We start from the raw sequence: 21,812 nt of genomic DNA on the forward strand, positions 1-21,812 counted from the left end.
ACTGTAGATCATCAATAGCAGAGTTGTACTCAAACACAATAGAAACCAGCAAATCCCCCACTCTAACATTATCACCAAGCTTGGGGATCAACCCTGGTTCAATTAAGAGTGCATGAGGGAATGCCATGAACACCTAAAATTGAGATGTCAAAACCTGGTGAAGCCACAACACAGAATTGCTTGTGTACCACAAAGCATAAGCAGCAATTAATTGAGCTTTGCAATTCCACAACTGATCAGATCTAAGTTCTGCAGTCCTGCCACATCCAGTCATGAATGATGCTGGACAATTAAACAAACTCAATGGAGTAGCAGTCCAAAAATATCTCCATTCTTAATTATGCAAGAGCCCAGCACATCAATATTTAGTCAGAAGTGTCAAGCAGATGATCCACCTCAGCCTCCACTATAGGTCCTCAGCTTCCTCGATCCTAGTCTTCAACCAATTTCATTCATCCCACATTATATCAGTAAATAGCTGATGATCCTGACAAGATTCCAGCAATAACACGTGTACTCCAGAACTTGAATTACCTCTAACCAAGTTGCTCCACTACAGCAGTTAAAGATCTGGAACTACTCGAACAGCAGTGTGTAACTACACCACAGGGACTGCAGTGCTTCAAAAAGGCATCCCACCACTTTCTCAAAGGCAAAGACTGCTGGCCTAGCCAATGATGCCCACATCTTTTAAGTCCCAATCTCTTCAGTCTATTGTCATAGTAGTTCTTTGTGCCTCCACTCAATCATTGGAATCTCCTTTGTACTTTCCAATGCCTCCACATGCTTCATCTCAACATTGAAGAGAAAGGCTGCAAATTTAGAGCTATTAAAAATTTAAAACCTACCTGTAGACAATTAACTAGCTAATCAAAGAAACCCTACAGCACAGAAATAGACCATTCAGCCCATCAAGTGTGCACCGACCATAGTCCCACCCAGACCCTACCCCCATATCCCTACATATTTTGCCCACTAATCTAACATACACATCTCAGGACACTAAGGAGCAATTTTAGCATGGCCCATCAACCTAACCCACACATCTTTGGATCATGGGAGGAAACCTGAGCACCCAGAGGAAACCCACACAGACACAAGGAGAATGTGCAAACTCCACACAGACAGTACCCAAACCAGGAATCCAGCCCAGACCCCTGGAGCTGTGAAGCAGCAGTGCTAACCACTCTGCTACCATGCTGCCCATATTCACTGGAGCTGAGTGGAACTGGAATAATCACTGGAACTGAGCTGTAAGCATTACTGCTTCATCAATACCCATCTTATTTTTCTGCAAACTTAAGTTCTCATTTCATACAATGCACACAAATACAATAAAATCACAACTTTATTGCACAATGTCAATGTTTACTTTACAAGTTATGAGGTAGTATAATACAAAAGTCTGTTTTAGAAAATGGTTTTCCAACTTTAAGAATTGTAGTATTGTAAAGCAAGAGTGGTTCAAAAAAAATTAGCACATGCCCACATGACAACACCAAAAATGGCATCTTCATAAATTTTTATCACACAATATGGACATAATTTTACATACACTTCAATTTCAAAATTTATGATTTTAGTACAGACTGACACAGTCTAGATATTCTCCAATGGAGAACTTGCAATTAATTTACATGTACAAAACAGTTCACTTTGTAAGCCACGGTCTCTCCTCAATGTGAAAAAAATGGATGTTTCAATGCTTGATCCAGCCGTATTCTTTTTGAAGGTTCATATGTCATCATCTTTTCAATTAGGTCGAAGAGTTCCTGATGTTCAGAGATCTGAGAAATCATATACTCCTGAAAATAACATACATAAGTTACAAAACGGTAGAACTGAGATATGCAATTTACCACCCCAGTCTGCTATCCAAGTGATGAAATGCTAACAATATTACAATGATACCCTTTAATCAGTAATAATTGATTCTACTAGAGCACTTAGTTGCAGACTTCATTACAGTCTTGGTCCAAACATGGATGAAAGAACTGAATCCCAGCCTGCCAAAGAACTCTAATAAAACTGAAGTGAATGGGAATCGAGGGAACAATCTCCACTGATTGGAGTCATACACAGCACAAAAGATAATGGCTGGGATGGTTAACGATCAATTATTTCACACCAGCGGACTGTTACAGGAGTTCCTCAGGACAGCATGTAAGGCCCAGAAATCTTTAGCTGGTTTGCTGGCCTAGCCTCAATCATAAGTTCAGAAGAGGGAATGTTTACTGACGATTCCAGTGTTTATTACCATTTGCAACTGCTTAGATACTGAAGATTTCTGTGCTCTCATGTGGTTAAGACCTGGGTAGAATTCAGCCTTGAGTATTCATGCCACGCAAGTGCCAAGCAACAAAAAGAGAGAATGTGATCTTTCTACAGCTCCCAACTTACTCCATAAATATTCAACAGCATTATCACAGTTGAATCACATCCTGGGGGCTTACCATGTCCAGAAAATTAACTGGACTAGCCATATAAATATTGTAGCTTCAAAAGTTAAAAATTTTTCAAGTCACTTTCTGATTCGTCATTTGCCTAGATGAGCGCAGCTCCAACAACACTCAATAAGACTAACATTATCCAGGACAAAGCAATCCATTTGACTGACATCACCACATTAAATATTCAGGATACATGTTTCCTTAACAGAACTATCAAAATCTGTGGCATTTACCACATGCAAGGACAGTAACACAGGAACAGATCTTCATGATTGGCATGATGATCCCCTCCCAGCATCCTGTCATAGAACTACATTACTTCTTTCACAGCCACTGGGTCAAAATCGTGAAACTGCCTTTAACAGCACTACACGTGTATCTACACCATACGGATTGCAGCAGCTCAAGTTATCTCACCACGACTACTTCATGTACAATTAGGAATAGGCAATACATGTTAGCCTTGCCAGTGATGCCCACATTCATGAATGATTTAATAGAAAATATAATTAAAATAACTACCTTCAAAGGCTTGCAGCGTTTCCTAACGTATCTACCAGCAGAACTGTTTTCGTCCCAATCTAATCGCTCATGGCGAAAATATTTGCATTTCCTGAAAACAAGATGCCATCAGCATGTCACTCATGTCTTTGCAATGCTGTGTTAAGGTGCATGCATTATTTTTGTATGCAAATTTCCAAAGCTGAAATCAATGTCAAAGATATTTTAAGACCTCAACTAAATCTTATCACATGCAGAATAAACTACAGACACATCTGAGTATCTACATTCAGCACCAAAATTTAATTATGCACACTTAGTTAACAGTATTTATACAGATAGATCTTGATTGTTGGAAACCTGACACATGCCGGACATCATTTTTAATTGCTTTGCACAATGAAGCAAACTTTAATCAGGAACAAAAACAAAAATGAGATTTGGTACAAGTGATTACAGGATACAACAAATGATCAAGCAGACACACATTTCTAAATATACTTACCGTGTTCTATTAATCATACTGGTTGGAATGGGTCCAAGTACTCTTTCCATCATGGCAAGATGCTCCCGGCTGTCATGTGTCTGAACAAGAAACGTGAATTATTATAGAGGTGCTTGAAGTTGTACTTCTTTCCACCATTAAGGAGGAACAGAATAAGTGTGAAGTACATTTCTCTGAATTAACCATAAGGCACACAAAGCATAATACAGGTTAGGTATAAATTTAGAGACCAACATACTTGAAACAAAAAAAGGATAGTCTACCCCATTGGATTGAGTGATATTTTAATCACGACTAAATCGGAAATGGGTTAGAGAAATTTAGATTCAAATTTGCTGCAGATACTGTCCAAAAATTTATTTTGCTCAATATAGCCCAGATTAAATATGGCTATTTTTCTTGCCACTCCATAAAATGCTTAGATTTCGGAACAAAGGGATCACAACAAAACTTCACCTATAACATAAACTACTCAACAGCCGTAGATAGATATGTAGAAAAATGTTAGTTCTTACCTGAAAGAGTGTCAAACCAAGGTAGTATTCAATTAGTATACATCCTATGCTCCATACATCACATGGATGTGACCAACCCAACTCTGAAAAATTTAAGAGTAATATTACAAGAAGTTCATAACATTTAGCACACAAAAACCAAATTTCTTTGTACTAACCTAATATGACTTCAGGAGCCCTGTAATGTCTTGTAGATACTACAGTACTGTGATGCTCATCATCAAACGTTGCACTGCCAAGATCCACAATTTTGACATCTGCATTTAGCACTGTTCGATCATCATGTTTCTAAGAAATAAAAATCATTTGTACAATCCAGTATTTGTACATCATCAGTTATGAACAGATTTTAAAAACAAAATAAACTTGACTAGAGTGGGGCCACCTTACCGTTTTGCTGTTATACTCAATGCTGTAGTCAGAATTCACAAACAGAATATTTTCAGGTTTGAGGTCTGTGTGAGTAAGCTTGTTCTGATGCAAAACTAATGAGGAAGAAAATTGTAAATTTATTTAAAGACATTTGTGAATCATTGTGGTTTATGTTGATATAATTTGCACAAACCAAAGTCTTAAAATAATGGACTGCTAGATGAAATTATTAGAAACCAGACACAGCCATTTAAAAGTCATCTTCAATTATTCAAAAATCAGATTACCAAGTGAGAAATAGTCTGATTATACAAAGTTCAGAGGAACAATGTAAAAGGGAATGTGCAGCAAAGAGAGTATGAGACTGGCAGCAAACATAAAAAGGAATGCACAAATATTCTATAAGCGTGTAAATAGTACAAAAGATACTGAAAGAATGGGTCAGGGTCAGTTAGAATGAAAAAGGGACCATCTATCTTTGGAGATGGAAAGCATGATGTAGAGGTGCTGGCGTTGAACTGGGGTAAACACAGTAAGAAGTCTCACAACACCAGGTTAAAGTCCAACCAATTTGATAGTAATCCCACAAGCTTTCGGAAACAATGTTCCTTCGTCAACCTTGCACACACCTGACGAAGGAACACCGTTTCCAAAAGCTTGTGGGATTACTATCAAATAAATTGGTTGGACTTTAACCTGGTGTTGTGAGACGTCTTATGATGGAAAACATGGCAGGGTACTAAATTAATAATTTGCACCTGCATTTATGAAGCAAGATAATCGCCAAAATCACAACAAAGGAGATAATGAAATACTGATGGGTCAGAATTTGGGGGCCTTCCTGATCATACTTGGTACCTAGATACATCAATTTGGCATAAGTTTATTAACAGCAAAAAGAGGCATCCTGTTCAAGACGTTCTTAATTATATTGCACAAATAGACATGTACACACTATCACTCAGGGAAATGCTGTTACACACAACAGAACCAAATACATGTAGTAATTCAAATTTCACAACACAAAATTCTACAATTTGAAGTTAATTCTTTTTGTATTCATGTACACGTTTTACTCACAGTGCAGGGCATGACAAATCTGATAAGCCATGTGTCTGATGTGATGCATTGGAAATGGCATAAAATTATTTTCCTTTAAGAAATCGTAGGTACTGAGTCCAAGGAGTTCAAACCCAATACAAATATGTCCATGGTGATCAAACCAATCCAGTATTTGTACACATCCACTGCAAAATAGAATAACCCAAATTACCAGAATTTTAGATCAGTCATATTATGCAACAGCAATGAGATACGATTTCTAATGAAACAATAGATAGAACAAAATTACTTCAATTTCAAATGGCACTCTAAAGAATGACCATTTTTCAAATTGAATTTGTCATGAATTATAGACTCAGATGCACTTGGAGCTTAATGGCACAATGGCCCGACACCAATATAGCAGTGCAGGAAAATCCAATGACATTTTTGCAAGTAAAAAGCATGGAAATCATGCTGTAACAAAATATCCTTCCTTTCTTTCCTTTGAAATTCAAAAAATAGGGAAAATAGCAAGGACTTCTAAATCTGTATTATTTAGATGTGCTGTTTAATCATGAAGACTAGGAAGATTGGATACTGGATCCTGACCTATACTGAAAGAGTTAATTTTGGGTAGGGTAACTAAGAGGTATATCATAGCTTGGGTTGATGAACATGTTGGCTGGAGCTCCAAATTATGATTCAAATTGCAAATGACCATAGACAGAATCAGGTTTGTAGTCCCAGTATTTCCACAATTTCACACCACTCATTTTTCTGGTGCATATGAAAAATGGATACATAAGCAAGGTAAAAAAGCAACCGATTGCACTCATGGACCTTAGCAAGGCCTGACAAGGTACCTCACAGTAGGTTGCTGCACAAGGTTAAATTTCACGGGATCCAGGTTGAGGTAGCCAATAGGCTTGATGACAGAAGACGATAGCTATAGGCGGTTGTTTTTCAAACTGGAGGCCTGTGACCAGAGGTGTGCCTCAAGGATTGGTGCTTGATCCACTGTTATTTGTTGTTTATAGTAATGATTTGGATGAGAATGCAGGAGGCATGGTTAGTCAGTTTGCAAATGACACCAAGATTGGTGGCATAGTGGACAGTGAAGGTTACCTAGAATTGCAACGAAATCTTGATCAATTGGGACAATGGCAGATGGAGTTTAATTTAAGTAAATGTGAGGTGATGCATTTTGGTAGATCAAACCAGGGCAGGATTTGATCAGTCAAAAGTAGGGTGTTGGGGAAAGTTATAAAACAAAGATCTAGGGGTACAGGTTCATAGCTCCTTGGAAGTGGAGTCACAGGTGGACAGAATGGGGAACAAGGCATTCGGCATGCTTGGTTTCATCGGTCAGCACTGAATACAGGAATCGGGACGTCTTGATGAAGTTGTACAAGACATTGGTAAGGCTACACTTGGAATACAGTTCTGGTCATCCTATTATAGAAAGGATATTATTAAACTAGAAAGAGTGCAGAAAAGACTTACTAGGATGCAACTGTGACTTGGTAGTTTGAGTTACAAGGAGAGGCTGGATAGACTGGGACTGTTTTCCCCTGGAGCGTAGGAGGCTTAGGGGTTATTTTATGGACCTCAATAAGATCATGAGGGGCATAGATGATGTAGATAAGGTAGTGAAGTCTAAAACTAGTAGGCATTGGTTTAAGGTGAGAACGGAGAGATCGAAAAGGGTCCAGAGGGCAATGTTTTCCATAAAGAATGGTGAGTGTCTAGAATGAGCTTTTAGTAGTAGAGGCAGGTACAATTTTGTCTTTTAAAAAGCATTTAGACAGTTACATGGATAAGACTGGTATAGAGGAATATGGGCAAAACACGAGCAATTGTGACTAGTTTAATGGTAAAAACTGGACAGCATGGACAAGTTGGACCGAAGGGCCTGTTTCCATGCTGTACACCTCTATGATTCAATGAGCAGAACCCTTTTTGGAATCACTAATTACATCAAAGGAGAGGGAGAAAACTGGTAGGAGGTATAGCTAAAAACTACCTCAAAACAGAACTGCAAAGTGTTTCACCAAATCAATATTTAATATTCTTTAATGATGGACAATTCCACGGACTTTCTAATTTAGTTCACCCTTGTATAATAGTTTAGATCTAAGCTCAGATTCATATGCAAGAGCAAAATAACTGCCTGATAAACATGTTCAAAGCCTCAACCAAAACTTTAGGACATGGCTCAGCCAGATGAAATGTTTCACTTGAAGTTGCGACACTGCAGAGAAATGCAACTGTGCGTTCTGTAGTTCTTCCTGCCATTGGTTAACTTATTCTCCTGTATTAAATGGCAAAATTCCAACAGGAGGTGGGATAATTTACAATGCTACTAAAGTCTACAATTCCCTCAATAAAGCTTAAATTACATTTGCTTCCTTTAAGCATAGTGCACATAGCAGCTGAAATATGGTGAAAAGTTTCCTACCGATTTATGCAATCATTTTTATCGCTAAAAAGGCAGCTGGGATACAGATTAACGACCACAAAGTTAAACAGGCAATCAACCAGCACTTTTCCCAACAAGAATTCAGTTTATTAATAGACTAAATTATTTGTGTTTATTCTGGCAAGAAGACATAACTTCCCTCAATGCAGCTTTTGTCTGCCATTGTTTAAAAATAATTTGATTGGAGCTATGCAGAGAAAAAATAATCTGCAAACATTGGCTTCAAACTGAAAGAACGAATGTGCAAAGTAAAGCAAAACAAGTTAATTTTTTTTTCTCTCTGGCTGTGCGAACAGTCAGTTTATCAAGTAACGCCAGAAGAGAAATCAAGTCATTATTATGCTGCATCTCCTGCACAAGGGCAACTGCATTTCAAAATGCACTATATTGGTTGAAACTAACTTGCCACACTGATAGCACTTTCCAAACTTGCAACCTCTACTGTCAACAAGGGCAAAGGCAACAGATGCATGGGAACATCAGCACCTTCAAGTTTCTCTTCAAAGGCACACAACATCCTGATTTGGAACTATATCCACATTCCTTTACTGCTGGATCAGAATCTTGGGAATTGCTTCCTAGCAGCACTGTAAGTGTCCCTACACCAGATGGACTGTAGCATCCAAGAATGTAGCTCACCACCACTGTCGAGGACAACCAGAACGTGCAACAAATGCTGACATTGGTAGCAATACTTTCACCCATCCCATGAATGAGTAAAAAAGTAGAGAAATCACACATTTAAAAAAAAACTTACAAATCATGTGCACCCTTGTTGCTCAGTTCTTCAAGTACACGTACTTCTGAGCGAGCTGCTTCACGGTACCTAGCAATATTCTTTATTATCTTCATTGCAATATATTCCCTCCTGAAAGAACAGTAATGCATCTGAAGTATTAATGCATTCTGAAATAATGCTGTTCAGATAACAATTAAATTTGAAGTCTCAGCTCAGTCTGTTCCCAGTTGTCAACACCATCACTTGAGTATCCACATATGGTGCAAAAAAGTTATATAATAGATATGGATTGCTTTTATACATTCCCCTGAATCTGGCTGCCAAATTAGACCAGTAACATATCCCTCATTTCTTTTCTTCCAATTCAAGTAGATTCCATTTTTAAACCTTTTGAAACTAGATTTGAAAATACAATGCCAACAACCTCCCCCCACCGCTTTGTGATAAGAGTGCTGCACATGATATGCTGGATACTACATTAAGTTGCGGGAATGAAATGGGGGGCAGGGAAGCAGAGAAGAAACAATTGTTTGATGTGATCATTTCAAATAGCTCAAAATTGACAAAAGTAAGTCTAAAACAATGTTAATCATTAGAGGATGGAGGGAGATAAGAATTATATCAAGGGATAAAAGAACTTGCAGTACCATTCATGCCCTCATTATCATCTCAAGACCATCACACCAAATAAATTAACTTTTAATGGCAGCCAATATACTATAGGCAAAATGGCTGCCAATTTGCACACAGCAACGCCCCACAAACAGTAATGATTAAAATATTTTTAAACTGGTGTTGATGGGGGTGGAAGAAGGGATATATAACATGTTAGCCAAAACACATGGAGAAACCCAGCTGCTCTTTAAATACTGCCATGGGATCTTATTTCACTCAAGAGATTGGACAGAGCCTCAATTCAACATCTGAAACATGCCACATCCCCATAGCAAATTAATCACCATGGTGATTTTCCACTTAATGCACTTGTTTGCAGATGTTTGAGGCGGCTTTCAAAAATTATACTAATATGCATCTAATATTAAAAATTGCTTATGGTAACAGTGCATCAACAAAAATAGTAAATGGCCCTGCGTCGCTTTTTAGTCATTTTCAGCTATTTAAAATCTGGTTACTTTCAAATGCTGGACTCAACATTTACTAAAGAAAACAAACCCGTTTTTGTTCTACACCATATTATCACTCCTAAAATATCAAGGAATACTTTATGCTAGAACTCTGGAAGTCTACCTAATTGTCAATTTATGGACAATTTTACGCTTGTGATTATGCAAGTTAGACTGAGATAAAACTTGAGCCACAAACTCAATTCAGAAAACTAGCAAAATTTGCACGCAGATTGCTGATTATGCCAAAGTATAGACTCCACTTAAAAAGTAACATTTTAGTACCTTTTGCATGCACTCTTCCTCATTTAGGCCCTCTATTTCACATAAGCTGATGTATTTTCTTCATTCTTGTCTTTTAAATGTTTGATAAAACCCTTATCATTTCCTTTCATCTGTTGATTTTCATATACTCGTGCCCCTTCTAATCATCCTTTTCACTGTTCATTCCCTAAAATTCCCACTGAGCATTTATTGATCGGATTTATCTGCTGATCTATTAATGTATTAATTCATTGCTGCCTATTTTCTTGTCTACTGCTCTCAATTTATTATGTTTCACCATATTAATTTATTAATTCGCTTGAATCTAATTAGCTGTGCTACAACATTCATCAATTCTTTGTTAAGGGAGTCATAATACAAGTGGTCTCTGTTGCACACAGTTTAGTTTTTATTGTGATCATACAGTCAAAAGAGGTTCCTTTAGTTCCACTATAAATTCTCCAGCTTACACTGATACCCTTCACCTCTTATTTCTATAGTGGCTTCAATAGTCCACTGTTTTAGGGTGCTGAGGAACAAAGCATTGTAGCATCGTAACTTCTCATATACAAAGCAATTGACTTGTATTTAAGAGATACTGACAAAGTACATACTTTTTTAGATCGAAGCACTCTACAACCTTTCCAAAAGCTCCTTCGCCTAGGCCACATATTATTTCATCTGAAAAGAAAAACTCTTTAAAAATTTGCACATAAAAATCATTTCCTTAAAAATACACAAGTCTCAGTAAATGATTAACACTAAAATTAAACAGTTTTATACTAAAAAGGTCAATTTAAATATTTTTACTTTGATAAAGGGCATTCCTAATACTAAAACCCTACAAAATAAGCTTTCAAAATAAGTAACCCATGATTCAATTAAGTGGAAAACATCACCACCCCACCACTCACCAAAAGCTAGAGAAGCCTTATTTTGAAAGTTTCCTGAACTACATGTTTTCTGCACAAGATTAATAAGCTAACTTCAGAGTAACACAGAATGGCATACTATCTAAAATTACATGTATGGTTTCAAATATGAAAAACAGGTTTTAGAATAGTGTTGGAGATCCCCCTCCCCCCTCCAAATTATGTCCTCCTCCCTCCCCTACATTCCCAAACTATGTCTTTAAAGTGTTCTGTAATAAGTTATTACAAAAATATTCTATACATCTTGCTTTCAGTTTGTCTCCAGTGTGATATACCAGGTGACCCTCCTCATCATCCTCAACATTCTTGGTTCTCCTCTGGCGGTGACTCTTCTGTACACGATAAGCAGTCAGCAACATCATCCAGCCATTGAAAAAGGATAGTATTTCGGAACAGAACACACCATTCCCCAGGAGAGGATTCAGGTATTCATATACACGCCAATCCACGAAAGGCCACGGTAGGTTGACGGGTGCAAATTCAAATTCAATCCCCAGAAATTCACATGGCACACAGTGTATGTTACAGAAGAAAAACATGGCAAGGAACAGATTTTAAGATAAGATGCTTCTTTAAATTTTCAAAGCAACAAATGCATCAATACAAAATTCACCAAATCAAAGTTAATAAAAGACATCAAGATTCAAAATATGTTGGGAATTACTAACAAAATATGGGGAAAGGCGCATTCTGAGGGGGTCAAAGATATTGCATGTCTCTGAATGCAATATATGGTTCCAACTAGGGTATTTATAATGAAAATAGTAAATGAAAAAAATAAGGATTTTGAATTGCAGGGCAAATTATGTTCTCTCTAAAATGCCTAAAAGGCTAGGAAATGAACACTTGGTTAAGATGAATAATTAGATTTTCAAAAGCCACCGAGTCAATTGCCACTGTGGAAATCAGTTTCAACAGTCTGGAAGGGCTGGCTAGTAGAACTAAGTAAATAGTGTGGAAATAATGTTGTTTTTAGTAGCACGGATGCAGGATAGGTTAAATTCTTAATAATGAATGACTGCATTCAACATCGGACTGCCAGATTGTATCAACACAGCAATTATGATGCGTGGATCATCAACACCGGTTGAACTGCCAGTGATCAGACAACCCCTTCTCAGAATGATTGGCATGACATGAAAACTTTAAGATAAAATGTGCTATTTGAACTGTCCAAGTACACTTGTAATTTGTTACTTTATTCGAAGGGACTCCTATTGGTAAAACTTATCACGTCATTACATAACTGTAAAGTCTTCAAAACTGCATTTTTCTAACATTAAACAGTCTGAGCAAGACACTGCCACTGATAACTGTATGCATAAATCTATACATTATAATGGACACTGCTTCCAAAATTTAATAGAAAATTACTCCTAGATTACCTGACGTTTGACTATCCAGATTTTAACACATTTGGGATGCCTGTCCTACCCCCAAAATGATGCCTAACTTTTATATAAAAACATAAGTATTCAAATACCCCATATCTGTCAATTTCAAATAAATTTGTTCTTACCGAGTGCGAATGATTACTTGAACCAGAGTGATGTTTTTTAGGCCTATGCCTTTCCCGGCTACTTTTTTGACTCCTTCCACTATCAGGTTTGCCTGACTTGCTGTGATTTTGATGACTATAGTAGTAGCGCTGGTGTCGACATTCTCTGTTGTGACAGCCATTCCTATATTCCATTTTGTACCCATCTCTGTATTCATGCTTTCCGTCATGGCAATCCATGTGCTCATTAACAGATTTTGTTTGGCTATAAGAAAAACTTACTAAATTACCAATCTTAACTATTGCTGTACAGGCTTCACAGGTTATAAGTTTGCTTTACTCACCTATCTGAATGCTTTGAGTGATGATGGCGCCTACGTCGCTTGTTTTCTCTTTCACTGCTACGGGATCGTTTTTTGCGTTTGTGACCGTTGCTGTAGTCGCGGTGGTCCCAACTGTCTCCACTGTTCCAATCACAGTTTTGTGCACACTTCAAATGAGGCATCTATCAAAAAATATATAACATATATCATAGTGTCCCTACAGTGCAGAAGAAGCCAGCCTATCAAGCCTGCACCAATGGCGGATACTATGACAGAGAATCTTACCAAGGCCCTCTCCCCAAAACCTCATCATTTCTCATGGCTAATCCATCTAACCTACACATTTTGGGACAAGATGGGGAAATTCTGAATTCAATAAAAACCTGGAATTAGAAGTCTAATGATGACCATGAAACCATGGTACACTGTTGTAAAAAATCCATCTGGTTCAGTAACGGGAAGTAAATTTACCATCCTTACCTGGTCTGTGAGACTCCTCACCCACAGCACTATGGTTAGGGGAGCCATTTCAACCAATCAGTTGAAAGGCAAATAAGGGATGGAGAATAAAAGCTAACCCACTATGAAAAAATAAAAGAAGTTTCAAACAATATCAATGGGAATAGAAAAAGATTTTTTTACATATTAAAGATGGCCAGAGAAGTTAAAAACATTGTATGCTAGTTTTCTTTAAGTGAATAGGAGATAACGTGAAAAAAATCTGGAAGCAGTATTGGTGATGCAATGTCTGCATGTATAGAAGAAATGAAAAACAAGTTTGGATTAGAGTACACAGCCAGGGAGCATTCATACCACTATTACCAATTTGAAATAGATAGAAGTCAAAGGAAAGCAGAGAGTTTCTCCCTGCGTTGTCATTTCATGCTTAGCTGAACTTCAGGACAACAAAAATCTCATGGCTGCATATGGGACCTTGCTATGGGAAAGTGGCTATGTATGCATATGCCACATAAAATGGCCCAGATGCACTTTAGGACACCTTGGGAATGGTTAAAGTATGATATAAATCATTAAGTTGATCTTTCTTAACACTAGTTATGATTGTAACATAATTCTGCACTCTTTCTTTCTCCATGAATGGTTCGCTTTGTCTACATCATGTGCGAGAAATAACACTTTTCACTGTATACCAATACATGTCAATAATCAAAATAAACAGAAGTAACGTTTTCCAATAAAAATTTAATTTTGTTAAATGTATCAAACTGTCTGAAGCATTAGTACCTGAACTTATTGGTACAACTGACTGAAAGATAACTAATCTCGGAAAAATCACATTGTATAAATTCAAGCTGCACAATTCAAATTCAATTCAAAACATCAGCCCTGTGCAAATATATCATGCCTGAACCTAGGCTTTTGGTAGAGGTTAAAGACTTCAAGTAAAATTTAAATAGTATTTAAAGAAACAAATTTAGGTCAATGGATAAATTTAATCATGTTGCAGTGAAACCCTTTAGAGTCTTCTTCTATCCAAAGGGTCGTAAATTCGTGAAATTCCCTGCCTTGTGAAGCAGTTGAGGCTACCTCATTAAATATTTTTAAGGCAAAGATAGACGGATTTTTGAATAGTAAAGGAATTAAGGGTTGAGGTGAGCAATTAAATGGTGGAGCAGGCTCAAGGGGCCATATGGCCAAATCCTGCTCTTGGTTATGAAAGATGCAACTGCTTTGTACAAAATCTTCCAGAAAACATACTGAACAATGCAGCTTTGCAATCAAGTGCCAGTCATGGCCCTCAATTCAGATTGTAGATTCACAGTAAATGCTGGACTGAGAGTGCTGAACTATTACTGTTGTCTTGCATGTGAAACCTCCACTCTCAGGTGAACACAGCAAAGTGCCACAGAAGCTTAAGAAAAATGGCCACCACTTATCCTCAACATGAATAAAACACATTATCTGTTCAAGTATCTCACTGCTGTGCACAAATTGCATTTTCCCCACAATACAGTGACTAGATTTTTAAAAAACATGTAATTGGCTGTGAAGCACTTTGGGACGTCTGCAAATATAAATGCAATCTCTTTCTTTTACTAATGCGGCCACTGGGGTGTTACATGATGATATGCTTGGAACTACAAAATGGCAGCAATTACACATCTCAGGCTCTGACAGTGAAGTGCGAGATGGCCAACAATGAAAAAATACACCACCTACAGGTGTAAGTATTTTTCCATCTAGAGTTGCATATAAATCCAAGTTTTGCAATATATGAGATGTACTTATTCACATACCATCATTTTGAAAGAGGCATGCAGACTAGCTAGTTACATGATTCTGACAGGAGTTCGAGTTTCATAAGCTCAGGATCACTATAAACATAGCATTATTAATACACTCATGTGGGAAAAGATTATGCTGGTTTTTCGTGCGCAAAACCATAATGCAAAAACGAAGAACACAACACCTGTACCAGACGGAGCTAACGTTCATATTAAACGAGTGTAAGAATGCATGTCAGAACATGCTTTCAGGAAATAAGTCAAATTTACGAATAAATATTAACAGGCTGTTTGGTGCACAAATTGAACGGGCTCAAAGATAAATAAATTTATATTATTGGAAATCCTTCCTCAACTTCCATAGGGAGTAAAATCGTATCTACTCTTCGTCCTAACCTCCCAACAATTAATGCCTTTTCCAACAGGAGCTTCAGTTTAATTTAGCTTTTTGTCCCCCTCGATCGTGAAGCCACTCAAATAAAAAGACTCGCCCAAAAAAAATCCAAATGTTTTATTTTGAAAACGGCTGTGGAACAAGCTTTCGAGGGAAAGACGATTGAACATTTTCAAAAACTAAAAATATATAAAGTGTTGATTAAACATGGAAAAGATCGATCCCGTGAGGCGGAGAAGACTTTGTGTCTGGATCCAGAGGGAAGCAGGGCTCGCACCGTCGCCATTTTGTTAAAGGGTTTTGTCTCTCGGAGAGAAAACCGGCTGACTGATTTATTTTTCAGGAACAAGCCGGGAATCGAGGGGAGAAGTCGAGCTCCAGCCATGTTCCTCTGGATACCGAGCCTGATGCCAACGATCCGCCTGGGCTGATCCGATTACACGGTCCAGGGATGGCGAAGGGAAGACAGCCAGTGACCTCCCCCACCCCACATTCTTTAGGAACAACGCTTTGGCACTTTATAAAGCATTCTGATAAAATTGGAACACCATCGCCTCCCCCACCACCCCCTCAAAGTCACTTTCCCCCAGCCGAAACAAAGGCCCTTTCCAGCATTCTTACCTCAACAGTTTGAAATCGCACCGAGTCCGGAGACAAAATGAAAACTGCTCTCCTGCACAAAATGGCGGAGTACCAGCTTCAACAACAATCAGCGCTGACGTCTGCCTTTGGCGCATTTCCGGTCACGTGAACAGGGGCGGGGCTCAGTGAAAAAGGGGCGGGGGCTCAGGCCAGGGCCACTCAGCTGACAGATCCATGGCTCAATGTCATCCCAGAGTAACAATGCAACATTGTTACATTGCTCAGCCCTGAAGCCTGCCCTCCTCTCTAGCCACCCCCCCCCCCGCCCCACCCCCTGCCACACTGTCCAAAGGCACGGCGGTAAGCACTGCTGCCTCACAGCACCAAGGACCCAAGTTCGATTCCCAGCTCACTTCACTGTCTGTGCACATTCTGCCCATGTCTGCGTGGGTTCCTCCAGGTGCTGGGATTTTCTCCCACAGTCCGAAAGACATGCTGATTAGGTGTTAAATTCTTCCCCCAGTGTAACTGAACAGGCGCGGGAGTGTGGCTACTGGGGGATTTTCATAGTAACTTTATTGCAGTAAGCCTACTTGTGATACCAATAAACTAAACTTTACCTTATCTTAAATTATGACAAGTTGTCTCCATTCCAATGAACAAGAAGTTCCTGATTCCAAGTCCAATGTTGCCTTTTGCCATGTTGAAACTGTGATCCTGATGGCAATAGTTCTGCCATAAAGTAATTTTTCAGTAATTTATGAGCCATGCCATTTGCCATCATATTTCTATCAGGTAACTTCTCTTTATGCTCTCCCATTCTCCCATAATCTCTTCCTCTATGTAAATCAACCGGTATGCACTATATGCTGCCTCCCCTTGACATTGCCCTCACCATTCTGGCTTCACCAATCATGTCAATTATAAAAATGATTTTCAGAAATAGGAAATGCTGGAAAATCTCAGCCAGTCCTACAGCATTTGCAGAGTGAGAATGGAGCCAATGTTTCGAGTCTGGATGACCCTTTGTCATATCCATATTTTTATATGGTTTTCTCTGATTATACCTTTGAATCACTTTCTGTCCAGATTCCCCATGTCCTGCCCAGTGTTACTATCTCCTGTGGCCTTCAGTGGAAAAAAAAATCTTGCCTGATTGACTTACAACTGCAAAATCCCAAATGTCTTAACTTGCAGCCTGCCAATCATCACATCATTCTGGTAGCTATCCATCATTGACCCGAACAGGCGCTGGACTGTGGTGTCTAGGGGAATTTCCAGTAACTTCATTGCAATGTTAATGTAAACCTTATTTGTGACTAATAAATAACAACTTTAAACTTTTCTCAACCAAACCCTCGCCTACACTGTTGAAACTCAAGCCCACATTAACAGCACCTTATATTCATATAGTGCCTTTGATGTAATAAAGCATCCCCAAGGCCTTCACAGGACCATTTTAAAACAAAATTTGATGTGACCATATAAGGAGGTAGTCGGGTAAATAATCAGAAGTTTAACCAATGAGGCTGATTTTAAGGAACATCTTAAATGAAGAAAGTAAGGTAAGATAGGTGGATAGTTTGACGGAGGGAATTCCAGGGCTATTACCCAGGCATCTATATGCCACCAGTTTTGGAACAATTAATTTGGAACAATTGGTGGTGCTCAAGAATTAGAGGAGCCCCGATATTTCAAAGAGCTGTAGGGCTGGGAGAGGATATAGGGATAGGGAGGGGTGAGGACATGGAAGAATTTGAAAACCTTGATGAGACTTTTATAATTGAGATATGGAGCAGAACACTGATGGGTGCAAGTTGGGACAGCACTGTCAAAACCATTATCTTTTTTCACTCCTAGAAAGTCAAAACCAGTGCAACCTTTATTTCTGAACTAACTTTTAAAACCCTAGGATACCGATGTAGCCTCTCAAGTTCCACAATCATTTCTGACAGTAAATTGGTTATAGCCAATGTAATGGCTTGCTTTATCTTCCAAAATATTTGCTAGGCTCCATAACTTAAGTTTGAATACATTCATAATCAAAATTATGGTGTGATGCCCTTCACAATTTGTGGTGTTTGTCTTCTTCTCCAGTGGGACCACCTGGTTCCTTCAAAAGTCATCTGGCCATTCTCCCTCAGTGTACATCTACAGTTTGGAAGTGATGGGGATGACATCTTCGAGACACTCCCCTTAAAGGGACAGTAATGTAGGTGTTTTACTGACACAGTCTCCATAACTCTCCTCCTTCCCATCTATAGCTTGGGCTTTGTGGCAGCTGTCGGTGCAGTAATCATAGAATCACTACAATGCAAAACGGCCCGTCGAGTCTGCACCGATCACAATTCCCATGCAGGCTCTATTCCCGTAACTCCATGTTTACCCTGCTAATCCCCCTGACACTAGAGTCAATTTAGCATGGCCAATCAACCTGACCCGCACATCTTTGAGCTGACGGAGGAAACCGGAGCACCCGGAGGATGCTCATGCAGATACGGGGAGAATGTGCAAACTCCACACAGACAGTAACCCAAGGTCGGAATTGAACCAGGCCCTAGCGCTGCAAGGCAGCAGTACTAACCAGTGTGTCACCAAGCCATGTCTGCCAGGAACAGGGCCTCATGCATACGCCATCTTTGTTCTGTCTCTCCTGTATACAGGGATGATTTCTCTTTCATATGTCATTGATTTTTTGTGGGACTTTTAGGAGCTTTTGATGTGATGTGGAGCAAGAGGGAGAAAGAGAATGATGACATGAGGCCACCTGAAAGTGAAAATGGGAGGCTCCTAGGAGCAACTGAAGAGGGAAATGCGAAACCAAAAGTCATGAAGAAATGAGCAGAGGTTCTTTTGGCAGATCATTCTGCAGACCCATTCATTCCTCCACTACTACTTCCTTGTCTTTACTGATTTCTTACTGGAACTGTGGATCCCCATTAACTGCAGAATGCGGCACACAGACTTATTTTAATATTTAAATAACCAACCTGCCACTTATGAGCAAATTGGTCACCTGGTCCCATTCCCCTGTATCCTGTTAAAATCAGAAGTGGATGAGTTTGAGGCGAGTTGGGTTCCTGTTTCAGATAATTCTTGCATTTTAATCTCTGAAATAACCCCAAACTCGCCCAGTTTTGGGAGTTAAATTAATGTAAAGGTAGACATTTGTATCATCTTAGAGAGTGTACTCCCAGCAGTTATGCACATGCCATCTAGTGGAGGCTTTATGTAGTGGTATGCATTGCGGCATTTAATCAAACCATCTTTCAGGTTCAATTGGAGAACTTTACATGCACACTGTTTGCTATTTATTCATCTAGGCCTTTGAATTTCCACATCATTCTTTTCTGAGTACTTTCCCAACATTATTGTTCTTCTGATGATTGGATTGACGTAGAAAAGGATGTGGCTAATCTAAATGTAACCTTGGGAAAGAATCAAACAGAATTAAAGCAGTCTGTCTTGAGAAAAGAATGTTCAACTTCTCAAACTTGTTACAACCACAGAGACTTGTGCAATTCATGAACGCCCAACCCACCCCTTCAATCTTGTGAGCGGGGGGAGGGGGGGGGGGGGGTGGGGGGAAGAAACTAATGAAGCATAGAAAATAAAGTCCTGTGGAATTTCTCCACAATTAAGGCAAATCAAGCTAAACGCCGAAACATTAAACCAGACTAATGCCTCTTGTGATGCAGAAGATTTACAATAAAAATAAACTGAGTGTCCTTTTGGAAAAGTAACTAAGAAGGAAACTACCATACTGTAACAACAGAAAGGAAATTTAATGAATCAAATTAAGAACATTTCCAGGGTTGATGATGCACTCTAGTACTGTTCCTATACCCTGGCTACAGAGTCTTCAAGTGCACTGGTCAATGTTACATACTCCTTCTCCAGTGACTCACTGAACGTGGATAATGCTAAGAGAGAGAGGCAGGCAGTTGGGCCATATGATCACATCAACCATCATTGCCCGAACCTGTTGATGGCATCCTTAGAATACTGATTAATTATATTTTAAAGCTGGGTCATTACTTAGGTAGAGACCTCTTGTCATCACAGTTAGAGATTTTCTGCTGAGGCTTGAACCATCAGGGGGTCAGCTCAGACCCACTGTCAGTGACTTCATTATTAGGAATGCAGGGTGAGCCGAGTTACAAAAGGATCAAGGCATCAGTACAATTTCCTAAATATCAGATCCTGACAGGTATAATCCTCCAATTCATGTCACATAAGTCCTGGATATTGAGAAAGTGGAAGTTCTTTCTGTTGATGTGGTTGCATAGGTATTCTGTGGTTGTCATCAAAACAACATAAGCATCATTGAGCCCTGGACATCAGCAAAGTCACCTACCTTGTATGTTGTAATGAGAACAGAAAATGCTGGATAAACTCAGCAGGTCTGACAGTGTCTGTGGAAATAGATACAGAGTTAATGTTTCGAGTCCATATGACTTCTACAGACCATACACTGTATCATATACTGTATGGAGTTCTTTTCCATAGCTACCTTGCTGCAAAACTAAATATTACGAATTAAACTCCCATGTGTAAATGACATCTGTGAATGAGTGCCCAAACTGCAGCCTGGCTGATTTTTTTTATATATATGGGATGTGGACGCCTCTGGATAGGCCAGCATTTATTGCCCATCCCGAAAATGTTATATATATCTGGAAAGTATGCAGTGGACTTGCCCTGACAGAAGTGAGCATAACTAAAGCATCAAAAACGTTTCCAAGACTGCAGAAATCCGTGTTTAAACTCTCCAGAGGTTTTACAGTTCACAAATTCCATTAGTTCATCTTGATCAGTTGACACTGGAAGCTGTTCTGCCTGATATTCGGAATTACGTTGAGTGTGTTAACAGTATCAGGAACAAGAAATTCAGGATCTCTATACGACTGCCGTGGAATTGTGCCAACAGTGTCAGTGGAGTATCCATTCAGAAAGAGTAGGATTCTCTTCTACTTTCACATTTGTCGACTTCTTTGTGCTCTGTGCCTTACGCAGTCACTCTCCTTTATCTAAACATCTATTACTCCCAATGTCTCCCCTTAGGTTCACACAGTTAGAAGTCTCACAACACCAGCTTAAAATCCAATAGGTTTATTTGGTAGCACAAGCCACTAGCTTTCAAAGTGCTGCCCCTTCATCAGGCGAATGGGAGTTCTGTTCACAATCAGGGCCTATAAAGACACAAACTCAATTTACAAAATAATGGTTGGAATGTGTGTCTTTACAGGTAATCAAGTCTTAAAGATACAGATGATGTGAGTAGAGAGAGGGTTAAGCACAGGTTAAAGAGATGTGTATTGTCTCCATCCAGGACAGTTAGTGAGATTTTGCAATCCCAGGTAAATCATGGGGGTTGCAGCTAGTGTGACATGAACCCAAGATCCTGGTTGAGGCTGTCCTCATGTGTGCAGAACTTGGCTATCAGTCTCTGGCCAGTGCTAGTGCTACGGAGTGGGGATCATGAAGGAGTGAGAGACTATCATTTCCTCTTGGTTTCTGAAGTTCCAACTACTTATGAAACAAAATCATAGTAATTTGTCATTATGACTGCAGACGTATATTTAAAAGGGCTGCAGGTCGCATTAAGAGCTGATCAGATTTGATGGTGATGTCATTAGAGCGTTGCAGGCTTCTGTTTTACTTCCAGTTTGTGCTCTGTACAGGTTGAATCTGTGTGGGAACCATCTTCTTTTCTTTGTTAAAACCCACAATCCCCAACACTACAGAGAGGAACTTTCAGGTGGTGATGTTCCCGTATACCTGCCGTGCTAGTCTTTCTCAGTGGTAGCAGTCTTAGGTTTAGGAGATGCTGCTGGCAAGTTG

At 39.1% G+C, this 21,812-nt stretch overlaps 1 protein-coding gene across 2 annotated transcripts; it reads right to left on the reverse strand.

Annotated features, from left to right (window-relative positions):
• Positions 1-1,330: 1,330 nt before the first annotated feature.
• Positions 1,331-16,107, reverse strand: LOC145351832 (dual specificity protein kinase CLK4-like). 2 transcript variants are annotated; one of them, XM_080201511.1, is made up of 13 exons: positions 16,008-16,107; positions 12,768-12,928; positions 12,445-12,688; positions 11,167-11,257; positions 10,608-10,674; positions 8,624-8,734; positions 5,424-5,590; positions 4,362-4,456; positions 4,130-4,259; positions 3,972-4,054; positions 3,457-3,536; positions 2,973-3,063; positions 1,331-1,805 (listed from the first exon to the last, which is right to left on the reverse strand). In XM_080201511.1, exons 2-13 carry the CDS (start codon positions 12,926-12,928, stop codon positions 1,677-1,679), a joined length of 1,449 nt encoding a protein of 482 aa, XP_080057637.1. In that variant the 5' UTR covers positions 16,008-16,107; the 3' UTR covers positions 1,331-1,676. The 2 variants fall into 2 exon arrangements, with proteins under 2 accessions (XP_080057637.1, XP_080057638.1); XM_080201512.1 differs by lacking the exons at positions 11,167-11,257; positions 12,445-12,688; positions 16,008-16,107 and having other exon boundaries at positions 12,768-12,804.
• Positions 16,108-21,812: the final 5,705 nt, after the last annotated feature.

This window comes from Carcharhinus amblyrhynchos, chromosome 13, assembly GCF_965287045.1.
Source record: "Carcharhinus amblyrhynchos chromosome 13, sCarAmb.v2.hapA, whole genome shotgun sequence".
In the NCBI taxonomy this organism is placed as follows: domain Eukaryota; kingdom Metazoa; phylum Chordata; class Chondrichthyes; order Carcharhiniformes; family Carcharhinidae; genus Carcharhinus; species Carcharhinus amblyrhynchos.